We start from the raw sequence: 16,371 nt of genomic DNA on the forward strand, positions 1-16,371 counted from the left end.
GCACAAAGTCGCTCGCATTTTCACGTCCGGAGACACACAACTCGCTCTCGGAGCGACCTCTCGCAGCGACCCAGCAAGGTCGCTCCCGAAGCTTGGAGCGACCTGTCCAGAGCGACAGGGAGAAGTCGCTCGCCATCTTGGTTCCCAGAGACAAGAAATCGCTCTCGGAGCGACCTCTCGCAGCGACCCAGCGAGGTCGCTCCCGAAGCCTGGAGCGACTTGTCGGAGCGACGAGCCGAGGTCGCTGCGCGTCTCAATTTCACTCGAACTTATGATTTCTCAAGGGCCTTTTGGTCATTTCATTATGCACGTTTTACATTTCTAAAACCTATGTTTTAAACATCTTTTGTAGCCACCAGAGGCAGATTATCTTTATCTTTTGATCTATTGAGAAATACACAAGAACTCTCTTGAGAAGTTCATCTCTTGGATTTTGATTGTTATGTTCTTGTGTTATTGTTGATTTCTTATCTATTTCTCTACATGATTAATCTGAAATCCAATATGGGTTTAAGAGGAATCATGGAGATTAGTGAGTAATCACCTTTGGAATTCATGGGTTAGGGAGATTAAGGGTGATTAGGTTAGAGCTAGGATGTTTTAGTGTAGATCATTCATATTTCCTTGCTAGTAGAGTAATCATAATGCATCTTCTGAGTTGGCCACTCAGTTGTTGATCCTTAGGCATTTCTCACCCGAAAGGTGTTCGATGAAATGCCCGAGACAACTCTCCTAGGCTTTTAGTATACTTTGCCAAAGACATTTGTTGTTAAAGATGCTAAGATAGCTAATAGACTTGTTAGTAATGATTGCTTTCATATTATTCAACCAAAGACATTTGATGTTTGAGATATGTTAGCAAATGAGCATTCATCTAGACATAGAGCTTGCTTAGAATTGTGTCTAGGCTTAAGGTTGATAGTTTGATTGATCATTTGCCATCCTTAGTTCGATACTTGATCACCCAAGGTCTAATCCCTATGCCCATGAGTTCTCTTTTCCCTTAGTCAAGAAAGTATCATTCTGTTATTGCTTTCTAGTTTAGTAGTAGTTTAAAACCCATCTAAATCATTGGTTGCACTTAGATTAAGTGAGTACTTGCATTCTCAGTGCTTTGATATCCCTCAGAACTGGTTCGACAATCTTCTATACTACAACATTTGTCTTAGGAGCCTTGAAAACTCCTAACATCAAATTGGCGCCGTTGCCAAATTCTGAGTAGATTTGAACATTGAGATTTAGTCACTTGCTTGAGACTAAGTCATTTTTATTTTCTTTTGTTACTGATTCTCTTTCTTCACCTCCCTTTAATCTACAGGTGTATGAACTTGAGGAGCAGGGGTCCATCAAACCTAGTTCCAATAGCTGCAGACATCAGAGCTTTAGAGAGAGAGTGTGCTAGAAATAGAAGAGAAGAAGAGCAACAGGCTCACTTGCAGAGATTGAGTACTGATATGGGAGACATACCTCAAAACCAACAGCGAGCAGCTCGACCCATTGGCACTTACGACCGCCCCAACATTCATGGTCATAGATTGGGAATCCGAGCACCCGCTGTGGCAGCCAACAACTTTGAGATCAAATCAGGACTCCTCAACGTGATCGAGAACAACAAGTATCATGGCTTGGCTCTAGAGGATCCATTTGATCACTTGGACAGGTTCGACAGCTACTGTGGGTTGTCAAAAACCAATGGTGTGTCCGAAGATGCCTTAAAGCTCAAGCTATTCCCTTTCTCTTTGGGGGATAAGGCACGTCAGTGGGAGAAGTCTCTACCCAGTGACTCCATCACTACTTGGGATGACTGCAAGAAAGCATTCTTGGAGAAGTTCTTCTCTACTTCAAGAACTGCTAAGCTGAGAAACGAGATTTCCAGCTTTCAACAGAAGAACTTGGAAGGCTTCAGTGAAGCCTGGGAGAGATTCAAGGGCTACCAAGCTCAATGCCCACACCATGGCTTTTCTAAGGAGAGCTTGCTGAGCACATTCTACCGTGGTGCTCTTCCTAAGTACAGAGCCAGACTGGATACAGCTAGCAATGGGTTCTTCTTGGGGAGAACTGAGGAGGATGCAGAAGAACTGGTTGACAACATGGTAAAGAGTGATGCAGTCTACAGTGGAGACCACGACAGAGGCAGTAGAACAGATGATAAGCAGACGAGGAAAGAGATCAAAGCTTTGGAAGACAAGATCGACCTACTCATTGCTGAAAAAGCAACCCAAGAGCAGCTGAAGTTTGTTGGTAACTCCAAGCAGGAAGATCCACTTGCTGTCAATGAGGTTGAGGGTTTGGAAGGTCAAGAGGAGTTGTGTTTCATCAACAACAATGGTAGCTGGTACAAAAAGGAGCCCAACTTTCAGTACAACAACTACCAACAGAAATCCTATCCAAACAACCAACAGAGTGGCTATCCGCCAAGAAACAACCAGCAAGGCAGCTATCAGCCTCAGCAAAACCCCTCGTCTGGTTCCTCTGCTCCTCAAGAGAGCAGCACTGATACCTTACTGAAGCAAATCTTGGAGTCTCAGACTAGAAGTGAGAAGCAAGTTGGTTATGAGTTGAAGAACCTTCATTCCAAGATTGATGGGAGCTACAATGAGCTCAACAACAAATTCTCACACCTTGCTTCTACAGTCAGGAATTTAGAGAATCAATTTGCTTCCATGAACACTCACCAGAATCGCCAGCAAGGATCTCTACCTGGAAAGTCTGACCAAAATCCCAAGGAGGCCAAAGCTATCACCCTTAGGAGTGGTAAGCAGTTACCTCCTAGAACCCTCACCAAGGATGCTGAGAAATTAGGTGAGGGGGTTGCCATCAACATAGATGATGAAGTGGTGATTGTTGATGAGAAGATCAATGACGAGATCTTGGAGAAGATAGTGGAAGCCAAAGGTAAAGGAAAGGTTGGAGAGGAGAAGAAGACAGTAAAGGATGGTGAAGTTGTTACTCCAGCAAGTGAAAGTTCTTTTGTTCCTCCTCCCTATGAACCCAAACTTCCATTCCCTGGTAGATTCAAGAAGCAGCTGCTAGAGAAATACAAAGCTCTGTTTGAGAAGCAAATGAGTGAAGCTCAGGTTGCAATGCCCATCATCGATGCTTTCATGTTGATTCCTCAATACAACAATTTCCTGAAAGATGTTGTAGCTGCAAAGAAGAAGGAGATGGAAGGCATGATGATTCTTACCCATGAGTGCAATGCCATCATCCAGAGGCTTGATGTTCCAGAGAAATTAGAGGATCCAGGAAGCTTCACACTACCTTGTGCTCTTGGACCTATGGTATTTGAGAAAAGTCTCTGCGATTTGGGAGCTAGTGTCAGCTTGATGCCTTTGTCTGTTGCAAAGAAGCTTGGATTCACTCAGTACAAGAAGTGTAGACTCTCTCTGGTGTTAGCTGATCGTTCAGTGAAGTACCCTGTGGGCATCTTAGAGGACCTCCCTGTGAAGATTGGAAGGTATGAGATACCTACAGATTTTGTGGTGCTTGAGATGGGTGAGGAGGCTCAAGATCCATTGATTCTAGGAAGGCCATTCTTAGCTACAGCAGGAGCTATTGTTAATGTGAAGGAGGGCACGATTGATCTCCATTTGGGTAAAGAGAACATCCTCCACTTTGACATCAAGAGGAAAATGAGGAAACCAACTGTGTTCGGGCAAGCCTTCTACATTGAAGAGATGGGCACTCCTGCTGATGAGCACCTTGAAGAGTTACCACCTGAGGACGACGAGGAGGGAGCATCTCCCTCTACTCATTCCCTATAGAAGGTAACCCACCACACTCCCTTGTATATACCATTTCATTTTTGCATATTAGTCTTCTTTTCGGTATCTCTCTCTCTACTTGACGACACAGAGACTGTGTAACTCAAGTTTGGGGGAGGTACCAAGTATTTGATCATGTTTGCTTTGATGTTGTTTCATTGAGTCATGCATGGCATACCTATTTGCATAGATAAAAAAAAAATCAATCATTTAGTTTGCATCATTTGCATTTTTAGGAGAGTCTAGAGCATATAGGTTGCATTCACTTGCATTGGGAGCAATGATTTGAATGCCTTGTAAAGAACACTACGTTGCACTTGACTAGCTTTTGCACCTCTCAAAAAGACTTGTATGTTTCGAGCCTTGAAAACTCTTCCTGAAACTTGTTGATTGCTGAAACTCAGTCTTTGAAGCCAACTACAACCTTATTTGAACTGAACGAACTTAATGCTTCTTGCTCATGGTCCCTTGTGTACTGAGTCATGGCTATACACACTTGAGTTGTCACATCTTTTATACCAATCTTTTTTGACAAACTCTAGTGGTAGACCACTCCCAAAACCTTTTCCTCCTTTTAAGCTTTCATTGTTTGATGAGTGAGGCCTTTTTCGGAAAGTCTTACATGTGCATAATGTTGAGAGTATCGGGAACGACAATGCTTGATCTTCATTCTTGCTAGATTGGACACTCTATTGTCTAGCTATAGGTGGGGGTGAGTGTTGTGATTATGATTTGGGAGAAATGAAAAAGGAAAAGAATAGACTCTTTGTGCTTAAGTGAATTGTTTTATTGGGACCAGTATAGAAGCCTCTAGCTCAAGCTTTGAAAAGTTTTGGCCCCCAGCCTAAAAAAAAAAAAAAAGAAAAAAAAAAACGAAAAAAAAAAAAAAAAAAAAAAAAAAGAGAAAAAGAAAGAAAAGGGGGCTAGCAAAGTTGTTAGGAGCTAAGAAATGTTTTGAGGTTGTGAAAAAATCCCTTGTAGATTTCAAAGAGAAGGAGTTAAAGTTCTTAGGATCTTTTGGTGAGAGATGTGAGTTGGGTTTGACATTGGGAAATGATTGTGTGATTTGTATGTTTGGGAAAAGGGTAGAACAATGGAGATTGAGCATTGTATGCATGAGTTGGTCCCTTTCTTAGATATATTATGTGCAATGTCAAGGCTACTTGTTTTGAGAGTAAACCACCTTAAAGATCATATGTTTTGAACCTCTTGAATCACTTGAATAAAAGCCTTCCCTTACCCAACCAAATGACTTGGACCAACTGACCATTTGCAAGAATTCACCTGATGTTTTGTGCTTAATGAATGTGAGAGTTGGTTGATTTGAATGTGTGGATGCTTGATGATGAGTGTAAGAACAAAAAGAGTTAAGATAGGCCTAGAGAAGCTAGAGTGTAATAAGAGAGTGTGCTAGTTGTGTTTCTTTTGGCTATGTGCTCCCTCCTTCAACCTCTCTCCCTATGAGTTCTAGAAAGTTCACTTGTGGACAAGTAAAAGAACAAGTTTGGGGGAGTTGATATCTTGCATATTTGTATTGTTTTATCCATTCATCCATGAGCATTTTCATCATATAGATTAGGATTCAGACATGTTTAGGTTGCATTTTGCATACATGAGTCTCTATTAGGTACTGGAGTACCACATGAGGTTATTTGGAGCTCAAAAGAGGTGAAAAGGTGACCATTGGACGAACCGAGCATGGGAGCGACCTCCCGGAGCGACATCACGAAGTCGCTGTGTCCCACTTCTCAGAGCGACCTTCCTAAAGCGACGCCATGTAGTCGCTCGAGTTCTCATTACTCCGAACAGTCTTAGATGACCCTGGAGCGACCTCTCAGAGCGACCTACCAAGGTCGCTCCCGATCCGGAGCGACCCGTTGGAGCGACTGCACAAAGTCGCTCGCGTTTTCACGTCCGGAGACACACAACTCGCTCTCGGAGCGACCTCTCGCAGCGACCCAGCAAGGTCGCTCCCGAAGCTTGGAGCGACCTGTCCAGAGCGACAGGGAGAAGTCGCTCGCCATCTTGGTTCCCAGAGACAAGAAATCGCTCTCGGAGCGACCTCTCGCAGCGACCCAGCGAGGTCGCTCCCGAAGCCTGGAGCGACTTGTCGGAGCGACGAGCCGAGGTCGCTGCGCGTCTCAATTTCACTCGAACTTATGATTTCTCAAGGGCCTTTTGGTCATTTCATTATGCACGTTTTACATTTCTAAAACCTATGTTTTAAACATCTTTTGTAGCCACCAGAGGCAGATTATCTATTATCTTTTGATCTATTGAGAAATACACAAGAACTCTCTTGAGAAGTTCATCTCTTGGATTTTGATTGTTATGTTCTTGTGTTATTGTTGATTTCTTATCTATTTCTCTACATGATTAATCTGAAATCCAATATGGGTTTAAGAGGAATCATGGAGATTAGTGAGTAATCACCTTTGGAATTCATGGGTTAGGGAGATTAAGGGTGATTAGGTTAGAGCTAGGATGTTTTAGTGTAGATCATTCATATTTCCTTGCTAGTAGAGTAATCATAATGCATCTTCTGAGTTGGCCACTCAGTTGTTGATCCTTAGGCATTTCTCACCCGAAAGGTGTTCGATGAAATGCCCGAGACAACTCTCCTAGGCTTTTAGTATACTTTGCCAAAGACATTTGTTGTTAAAGATGCTAAGATAGCTAATAGACTTGTTAGTAATGATTGCTTTCATATTATTCAACCAAAGACATTTGATGTTTGAGATATGTTAGCAAATGAGCATTCATCTAGACATAGAGCTTGCTTAGAATTGTGTCTAGGCTTAAGGTTGATAGTTTGATTGATCGTTTGCCATCCTTAGTTCGATACTTGATCACCCAAGGTCTAATCCCTATACCCATGAGTTCTCTTTTCCCTTAGTCAAGAAAGTATCATTCTGTTATTGCTTTCTAGTTTAGTAGTAGTTTAAAACCCATTTAAATCATTGGTTGCACTTAGATTAAGTGAGTACTTGCATCTCAGTGCTTTGATATCCCTCAGAACTGGTTCGACAATCTTCTATACTACAACATTTGTCTTATGAGCCTTGAAAACTCCTAACATCATCATGCTCACATTCCATGTGCTCCTAACACTTTCTTCTCTTTTTTTCTTATCCCGATGTTTTTCACTCTCACGAGTCTAGTTAAGTAAATTACTTTACAACTATTTGACCGTCAGCCAAATCGACTTAGGTTTTGATTGACAGAGCTAATGACAAAAGAGTAAAAATATGCTACTCAAATAGTATGATCTCATAAATGTATTTAAAAAATTGATTTTTAGAGCAGTAATAATTCATATAGAAAACTATAACATAAAATAAATATATAATATATAATTTGTTTGTTTCTAAATAATATATATATATATATATATATATCAATTCAAAAATAAACAATGATGCATATAATTATATTTATAATATATATATATATATTATTTTTATTTACAAAAAAAAAATTATATTCTAAATGTGAAAATTTGTTCTTTTTAAAATTAAAATATTTTTAATTTAATTTTCTTTTTAATTTTCAAAATATAAATTTAATTTTATTAAATTATTGAATACTATAAATAAATTATATAATTTTTTAAAAAAAATTATATACATTTAAATGCAAATATTATACAAAAAATTTCATGCGAAAGTATTGGGCAAAACACATTTATAGAGCATTTGCATATTCTGAATGCTATTCTAAATGTTATACTAATCATTCTTGATTGGATAATAAGGAGCATAATGATTATGCTAATGATGCCAATCAAACTCTAACTAGTAGAGTTTTCTTTTGTTTCACAAAATGGAGTATATTTTATATTTGATTATAAACAAAATATCAATAAAATCATAACCTTCTAAATTATGTTTTCAAGCTACTAAGATAAAAATGTATTAAGGCTTCAGTTTGAAATATTTTAAATATTAATATATATATATATATATATATATATTATTTTAATATGTGCTTTAAAGCGTGAGATTACTTTTTTATAAGGTTTTAATTTAATGGAGAATATATTTTTTAATTTATGTTCATATGTGTAGGTCAATTCAATTTTTTTTCAATAATCACATTTAGATTTGTTAAAGTTAAAATTATTGGGTTAAAAATATAATAAGATTATTTTGTTAAAGTCTTATAATGTGTTATAATGCTTAGTTGTTAATTGTTAAACTTAAATTGACATTGTGCGTCCGATTATTTATGATTTTCAAGACTTTCACTGTTGAGGAATATTTCCTTGAGCAACTTCATTTTTAAGGTTGGATGAACCTTAAATTTGAGGTTTGAAGATGGTCTTCTCCAATGATAAAATCTTAAATCTGACTTTATACAAGTATGAATAAGTTTATTCACTCGGAAAGAGGCTAGGTTTCTTAAAGATTGTAGCGTCCTCAATACATACATGGTATATATCTCTTATACTAGGTACTATGCTCCATAATTTAGCTACGTTATGGTCTTGGCTACATGGATTTTCAATTGCTGGACTGCCATGCTATTTGACCATTCATATTATAATATTGTTATCTCCAGCTAACATGGCACGTATAGAGATTCAGAAAAGGTGGTTTTATAAAAAAAAAGACTGTTACGTAGCCAGATATTGATTCTATATATTTAAAAGAGTTATTCTTGGGTTCACCCCTAAGGTGAACCTTTAGGTTCACCAACCAATAGAAATTCATTATTTCAAATTTGATATTTTTTTAAAAAGAAAACAAAATATTATCAAATTATATTATGTTTTCAAAATAAAAAGGTAAAAAAAAAATAATAGTTACAAAATAAAAGATTTTTTTTTTAAATATTGTTAACGTCGTCAGTAAAACACTAAACCCTAAATCCTAATCCCTAAACCCTAAATCCGAAATCCTAAACCATTGGGTAAACCCTAAACCCTTGGGTGAATCATAAACTATAAATCAAAAACACTAAAATCTTAAACTTTTGAGTATTTTAGTGTTTAGTGTTTTTGATTTAGAGTTTATGATTTATCCAAGGATTTAAGGTTTACCCAAGGGTTTAAGGTTTCGGATTTAGAGTTTAGGGATTAGGACTTAGGGTTTAGTTTTTTCTTAAAAATATTTTTTTGTAATTACTACTATTTTTATTTTTTATTTTTTTTTATTTTAAAAACATAATATGATTTGACAATATTTTATTTCCTTTTATAAAAGATATCAAATTTGAAATAACATAATTCTATTGGTTGGTGAACCTAGAGGTTCACCCTAGGGGGTGAACCCAAAAATAAGTCTATTTAAAATAAAATATTTGTAGTCAAGAAAAAACTGTAAGAATATTGCAAAAATAGCTTATTGACCCTGGTAAAATATGTTATTTATTTAAATCGACCCTTCTAAAAAGTTTGGTAGGCTCCGCCACTGCGGCTACACATACGTCTGACAATCTCCGTTTCTAATTCTGTCCGACATTGTGATCACACAAGCAATCAACTAGAGATTATAATAAGATGGTTTTACTTTTATCCATCAAACTAGCTATTTGAACCATTGTAGGATTGGTCCAAAATATGTTAAATAAACTATAAAAAGTTTGCCTAGTTTGACCATAAAATATATGTTTCTTAAGGAATAGCATGCTGACGACTTGCATGACGATCATGTGTATATAATCGACTGGTGCGTTTCTTTTGATACTTTATAGTACATCGATTATATACTTCCAGTAGTTTCATAAACTATATATTTATAATTCAGATGCCTCACACGTGTACTGTTTAAAATCACAAAACATCTCAAAACCTCACTTTTGTTGTTAATCACGATTAGCATATGTTTAAGGCATCGTATCAACCATATTAACCACACATTCGATACAATAATGACTATTTAAGTGGTCCCTAATCCATTCATTGTCCTTATTTTCCTCCCATTTTCAGACCAATGTACCATTTATAAATTTGTATAACGCGTATTGCATGCGTGTAACAGTCAAGTCGCCACAAACACTCAGATTAGTATTTAACTTAATCTTGATTTTGCTAAAGATACTACTGTTAATTAAATAATAGTACAACCATAGGAGACCAAAGAGAAGAAGGCGAGAGAAGAAGTTGAAGTAAAACCAAAGTTTCATGGGGACAAATAAGATATGCATGTTTCCTCCAATGATGTTAGTTCATTTGGTAAGATGAAACGCTATTGGAATTTGATAATCCCCTTTATTAATTATATTGATTCTGTGTACTGTATATAAATATTAGTTAATAATTATATTGATTCTGTGTACTGTTTATAAATACTAATAATTATTTAGATTTGTATCTATTTATTCGCCTTAGGAACAAGTGTAGAATAAATATTTTGTAACTTTGTTCCAACATAAATTATGTTGGACTTATACTCTGATTATATCGAAAGTGAGAGACTGAGAGCTCTTTGGCTAGTGCATCTGGAGCTGGTAGTGGCCGTTGAAAGTCAACCCGAACTCTTTGGTAAAAGGGTTACACATTGGAGGCACCGTAGCTCTCGCAGCATTTTATTCATTTTTTATATGATCCCTTGTAAAAATTACGAGTGCAGTAACTTATTAATAAAAGTAATTAGTTAAGGAAAAGTTTGATTTCAGACAAGTGGACACGAGTTAGAAATGATGTGGCGAATGTCTATTGCACCAGAATCAACGTGATCGGGAGTGGTGAGGTGGGCTCAAGCTTCCGACGATAAAGCGAGACTGCTTTTTTTTTGCTTTCCTTTTGTTTCCTTCCATCTTTATAACTTCTCAGTTCTTCCCACTCCTACTATGTTATTTCCATAAACATAATTAAATCCCCAATTGAAGAAGAAAGCAATAATGAGAAACTATGGATAATGGATTTATGAAAAGAAGATGTCAAGAGTTGATGCCACGAAGCAATTTAAAAAACATACAAATGATAAATATTTCAGGTTCGTGTTTTCTAATGAAAAAGGATTGTGTTTCTTATTGTTATTAATCTTATGGACTGAAACAATATTTGAATAACATGTGATTATATAAAACGGTGAATAATAAAATTACTCCGTATTGTCATTGTGTAAGATTACGAAATAACATCTAGTAGTATATCTTTCACCATGGTTATATAGACGACATTATCCGTTTAATTCACCATGTTCTATATAGAATTTTATTTTAGGAATGATCATATCACAAAATAAAAATGTAAAATATTTAAGATATAGAGGTCATGTTAGTATTGTTTAAATGATTTATTCCAAACAAATATTAAAACCATAATATTAAACGGATAATGTCTATATAAACCATGTATTATATATATATTATCAGTGTCATCCAATCATTTATGCTAATATATATAGTCCAACGGCTTAATTAGTCAAACAACTAACTCAGAAATTGATTTGGTAAGATGTCCACAAATCTTGGTCTACAAAGGTTTCGTAAGGCCATTAATAAAGTCATATAGATTCCATAATTAGTTTAATTTTCATATACTATATGGAAAGAAATATATACATCTATGTAGCTTTGTAACTCTAACGTGGCACCATAAAATGAAATATGGATGATTAGTTTGCCGTCAAACCTAAAAGATGATTGGGTAAAATGTGTTACACGTCCATAACATTATGGCTCAATTATTTGATGGAAGATAGAGATACATAATTACATTGTATAGAGACACTAAGATCTTAGAAATCCAAAGGGTGAGGGGACACTGGCATGAGTTCCTTCGTGGGGTTTGGCTTTATAAATTTCACTCTTTCTATCTGTCTCTTTCCCTCTTAGAATTTTCTGAAATTCTCTAGAATTTGATATCAGCCTTAGAATAATAGTAAACATGTCACATAATCGTTTTCTTTAAAATAAATTACGAGTGGAGCAAAAAAATTTGAAGTGCAATGAGTTTTCGTCAAGAAACCGTTTGCACAATAAGAAGTCACAAATAAAAACGACAAATTTCTTATTTCGTTTTGAAAGAATTAAAATATATGACGCTTAATTACTATCTAATATTTTGAAATAATCTTAACACTATATTCCACTCGCACAAACCCATTACAAATTGAGCATTTCAAATAACAATGGCATTAAAAATCCTGATAATGCCTTTTTTTAGAATTGATAATGGCAATATTTGCATGCACTAATGTTAATATATATATTTGCATGCACTTAGTTAGAAAAAATAAGCCAACATACATTACCATTTATATATTTCATATGATCAGTAGAAGAAGAAAATGTACAAATTCTACAAAGAGAAATTACACCCAATATCTAAGAAAAAAACCAAAATTCACTATCTAACTAAAATTCCACTCTCTCTCCTCTTTTCTCTTTCTATCTCTCTCTTCTCTCTCTCTAAAAATCTAATTTCTTTTTTTTTTTTGGTTATTCCCTAAATAAGCCCTTCTACAAAAATAACACACAAATAAACAAGATGTGTGGAAGCCTCAGTATCTTCGCGTCTACATAGTAACCACTCAATGACAAAACAAATACTTTTCTAGGGCTTCAAAGTAACTATTTTTCTCCTTTTATAGATAGTCGAAATATGGTAAAAAGAGATTTAAGACTTTATGATCATACGAAGTGCCGTTTATCTGAACTGTTATCAAAGCCGTGACGTTCTCTCCGATACAAAATCAATATTTTATAATACTAGTTAAGCGTTTTTATAATATCAATAAATTATAATACAAATTAAATACACACGTAAGAATATTTCGTTGGACCTGGATCGTTTGCATGGGGATATGAGCCGTACATTGTGAGCTGTATAAAGAAGAGTGCGAGAACTGAACAGAAGTTAACCAAACAAATCCTGAGTTTATTACAAAAAAAAAAAAAAAACTTTTTTCTTCTTCCTTCCGTATTGTTTTTGAAGAAGTGAATCTGGACGAAGCTTAAATTCATCAAAACAAATATATCCAAAGATCTTATTTTTGAATTCTTGCTTGTATTTAATTAAGCTTCTTGATTCACCAATAAAACGAGCTATATTTCATTTCCTTTTCACATTTTTCTCTTCCTCTTTTTCTTCGGGGTCATTAAGACATGAAGGTCCGTTTCACCACTCATGTTCATTGATCTCTCAGATGTGTCTAAAAATGAACACAAGTACTCATAAACGTTTTTTTTTTTTGTTTTCAGTTCTTCGGATGGATGCAGAACAAGCTACATGGGAAACAAGGGAACACTCATAGACCAAGCATATCTTCTGCTTCTTCTCGTAAGTTAAAGATTAAACACATTAGATTATAGTATTGTCTACTTATTATATGAAATAAACCTTTTTATTTACCAAAGATGTTGTCTACTTGGAATATGTGCAAAGCAGCCCCTTGTAGTCAAATGGCTCTCTGATCATTTTTGTTTGTCTTTTGTTTGTAAATCACAGATCAACCAAGAGAGGAGTTCAGCGACTGGCCTCAAGGATTACTTGCGATTGGAACTTTCGGTAGTGTGGCCAAAGAGCAAACACAAATACAAGTTGTTCAAGAAGTGATTCAAGAGGAGAATCCCTCTAACGTGCACGTGGAAGGTCAAGTTCAAGATGAAGATCAGGATCTTTCTTTCTCCGGTGATCTTGAAGATTTTACTCCCGAGGAAGTTGGGAAACTGCAAAAGGAACTGACGAAGCTCTTGACAAGAAAGACCAAGAAAAGGAAGTCAGATGTGAACAGAGAACTTGCGAATCTTCCCCTGGATAGATTCTTGAATTGTCCTTCGAGTCTTGAAGTCGACAGACGAATCAGCAACGCGATTTCTAGTGGTGGATATTCTAACGAGAACGAAGAAGACATTGAACGTACCATCAGTGTTATCTTGGGAAGATGCAAAGCTATTTCTACAGAGAGTAGCAATAAAAAGAAGAAGAGTAAGAGAGATATGAGCAAAACCTCTGTTTCTTATCTTCTCAAGAAGATGTTTGTTTGTTCAGGAGGGTTCTCTCCTCTTCCTAACCCTAGCTTGAGAGACACGTTTCAAGAATCTAGAATGGAAAAGGTACTTCTAAAGTTCATAACACTATTTTAAATACTAATTAAAGTGTTTTTTGTTCGTGTAACTTATTATTTACACGATATATATACAGTTACTGAGGGTGATGCTACACAAGAAGATTAATGCTCAAGCTCCCTCGAAGGAAACATCAACAAAAAGATACGTGGAAGATAAGCAACAGCTTGCACTAAAGAACGAGGAAGAAGAAGGAAGAAGTAGTGATGGGAGCAAATGGGTTAAAACAGATTCTGATTGTGAGTTTCAGATCTTTTGGTTTCTTAAATTTTTTTTTGAAAAAAATGTTCAAGAATTGATTAGATCTTCTTCTTTGTTTTGGTTGCAGTCATTGTTCTTGAGATCTGATCCCATTTTCCATTCTTCATGTTACAGGTAATTAGTTAACCTCAACAATAAGTCTTTATTTCATTAGTTATGCTTCTTTTGATCCTGAATCTGATATTAGATCTTATGTCTTTACAGGTAGAGAATCTCAGTGGTATCAAGACAAAAAAAAATTCAAAAAAGAAGTGATCAATCAACTTTCTTTTTCTTTCAGATGACAGTTTTTGGGTATCTATTAGTAGAGGCTGTAGAGCCCATGAGTTTCTTCTGTTTTTGCATGTTTGAGTCCATAAAAAACAAACATGTTCTGGAAACTACAACATTAGAATACAGTACATGAGATTATATGGCTACATGCATGTATGTATATAAACAGAGAATTATGTGTACATGTACGTAGTTTTGTATTTTTCTGGTGGATAACCATAGTTTATGTAAAGACTTCCTTTTTGTCTTTCTTTACACTCTGTTCTGTTCTGTAATTCTTCAGTCACTATACACTACCAAATTTGTAATTTCTTACAAAACGTTAATATATGCTATATTTTATAAAATAATTCCCATTTATATATTAACACAAGTGACTGTATACAAATTTCATAAATGTTTGTATAATTCTATATGATAATTGCTATGAATTTATCTTTTTATAAAGTTTTGCATTAAGTCCCTAGAGTGATAACAGTTAATAAGGTTTTTAATTTATACTCTTGTAGTCTTGTTAAGTACACTGGTTCAGAAAAACATCAACACCATTCTTCATGTAAATAAGACCCCTAACTTCTCAGTGGACTTACTTTAAGACATTCAGTAGGCCCAAAGAAAGGCACATTCTAAATTTTAAAAGAATGTTTTATCGTCGGTTAAACCCTCTGACTGGCTTAACTGGTCAACTACATTCATAGAATCTTCGAACATCTGGAACGATCAAGGAGCGACCTTCGAACCATCCATTGACACATCTCAACCTTGTAACTGGTCAACTACATTCAACGGCATTGATCTTACAGAAAAACATGTACTTTCTTCTTCATCGTTGAGTTTCAAGCTGATTCGGTAAGGTTTGCATACTCTAAGAATCATATGCACAGAGTAAACGTTTTCTTCCATGGGTCGAGAGTTGAAGTTCCCTTGTGTTTAAGTTACTTCTTAGCTGTTTTTTTTTTGAAAGTTTCTTATTTTAAAATTGGTATTGTTTGTGTTGACTCTGGAAATGACTTATATTATGGCCGGACAAAATCTTCTAGGATTAGAAAATTCGATTTTAGTAGGTACGGTAGTTTCCGTTAAGGGAATAGTAATATTAATTTTTTAAGGAGTATAAATACGAGGCTAAGGGTTGTAATTTATTTATTCACACAATCAATATACAAACGTTAAAATGGGGATTTGGCTCAATCGAGTTTTGCTATGTAGTTTTCTTGCTTTTTTTCGGAATTGATTCACAAGTTATTCCCAACAGTTTGTTTCTGTAAACCTTGCATTGACAGTTTCGAGAAGATCACATTCCGGAGGCCTGAGGAAGTTTCCAACAGATCTTCATTACCTATCCATGATGTGGGTTTTCAGGTAGAAGACCGAAAATACATTGGAGAGGATCAGCTTATGGTGAGCAGAGAGATGTGTGTTGCACCTCTGATTTGGCTAAACTCAGTGTTTGCTCACATGGAGAGATCATTCACCATCCTTCTGCTAAAGATTCTGGTTGCCACAAGTGTTTGGTGTTTCGTTGAGTGAGAATGAACCGTCTGGTATGCTTGCCAATAAGATTTACCCAGATCACTAGGACCGGAATGTACAACCTCTGCTTCATTCATTGTGATCCTGACCTCAAGAATTTGGTTGTTGAAGGGAAGACCATCTGGAAGAACGCTTGGATCATCCCAGCCTTTTGGCAACTTCTCTCCTTCTAGCTCGTAGGTGTTATATGTTCTTTCTGGGCTCCGTCCCAGAACTCAACTAGGTAACACCATATCCAAGAAGATTAGGCAAATAGCAAGGCTTCTATGAGTTTTATCATCTTGTAGGTACGTGTTCTTTGGATCTTCTGGTGATTCAAGTGGGGAGTTTGAGAAGGATGATTACACACTAACCCTCATTCCGATTCCTTCTCAAGAAGTCAAGAACATTTCAAACAAGATCTTTACAAGCTGACGAAGAAGAATCAGACAAAGATTTGGAGGAAGAGAAAAGGGAGTAAAGTAGTGGTGGGATAGTAGTCACATTCGATCTTCTTCTACTTACACATCTTCACTTTTAATGA

At 35.9% G+C, this 16,371-nt stretch overlaps 1 protein-coding gene and 1 non-coding gene across 3 annotated transcripts; one reads left to right on the forward strand and one right to left on the reverse strand.

The window, feature by feature from the left end:
• Positions 1–1,853: 1,853 nt before the first annotated feature.
• LOC117127056 lies at positions 1,854–1,960 on the reverse strand. Its single transcript, XR_004449814.1, has one exon. It is a non-coding gene; the product is annotated as a small nucleolar RNA R71 (small nucleolar RNA).
• A 7,251-nt stretch (positions 1,961–9,211) lies between these two features.
• LOC103830789 lies at positions 9,212–14,657 on the forward strand. Of its 2 annotated transcripts, XM_033275267.1 has the most exons (7): positions 9,212–9,939; positions 10,383–12,824; positions 12,915–12,993; positions 13,162–13,769; positions 13,858–14,020; positions 14,110–14,156; positions 14,247–14,657. In XM_033275267.1, exons 2-6 carry the CDS (start codon positions 12,819–12,821, stop codon positions 14,127–14,129), a joined length of 876 nt encoding a protein of 291 aa, XP_033131158.1. In that variant the 5' UTR covers positions 9,212–9,939; positions 10,383–12,818; the 3' UTR covers positions 14,130–14,156; positions 14,247–14,657. The 2 variants fall into 2 exon arrangements, with proteins under 2 accessions (XP_033131158.1, XP_009104854.1); XM_009106606.2 differs by having other exon boundaries at positions 9,212–12,824.
• Positions 14,658–16,371: the final 1,714 nt, after the last annotated feature.

The sequence above is a fragment of the Brassica rapa genome, chromosome A07 (assembly GCF_000309985.2).
Source record: "Brassica rapa cultivar Chiifu-401-42 chromosome A07, CAAS_Brap_v3.01, whole genome shotgun sequence".
NCBI classification, from domain to species: Eukaryota; Viridiplantae; Streptophyta; class Magnoliopsida; order Brassicales; family Brassicaceae; genus Brassica; species Brassica rapa.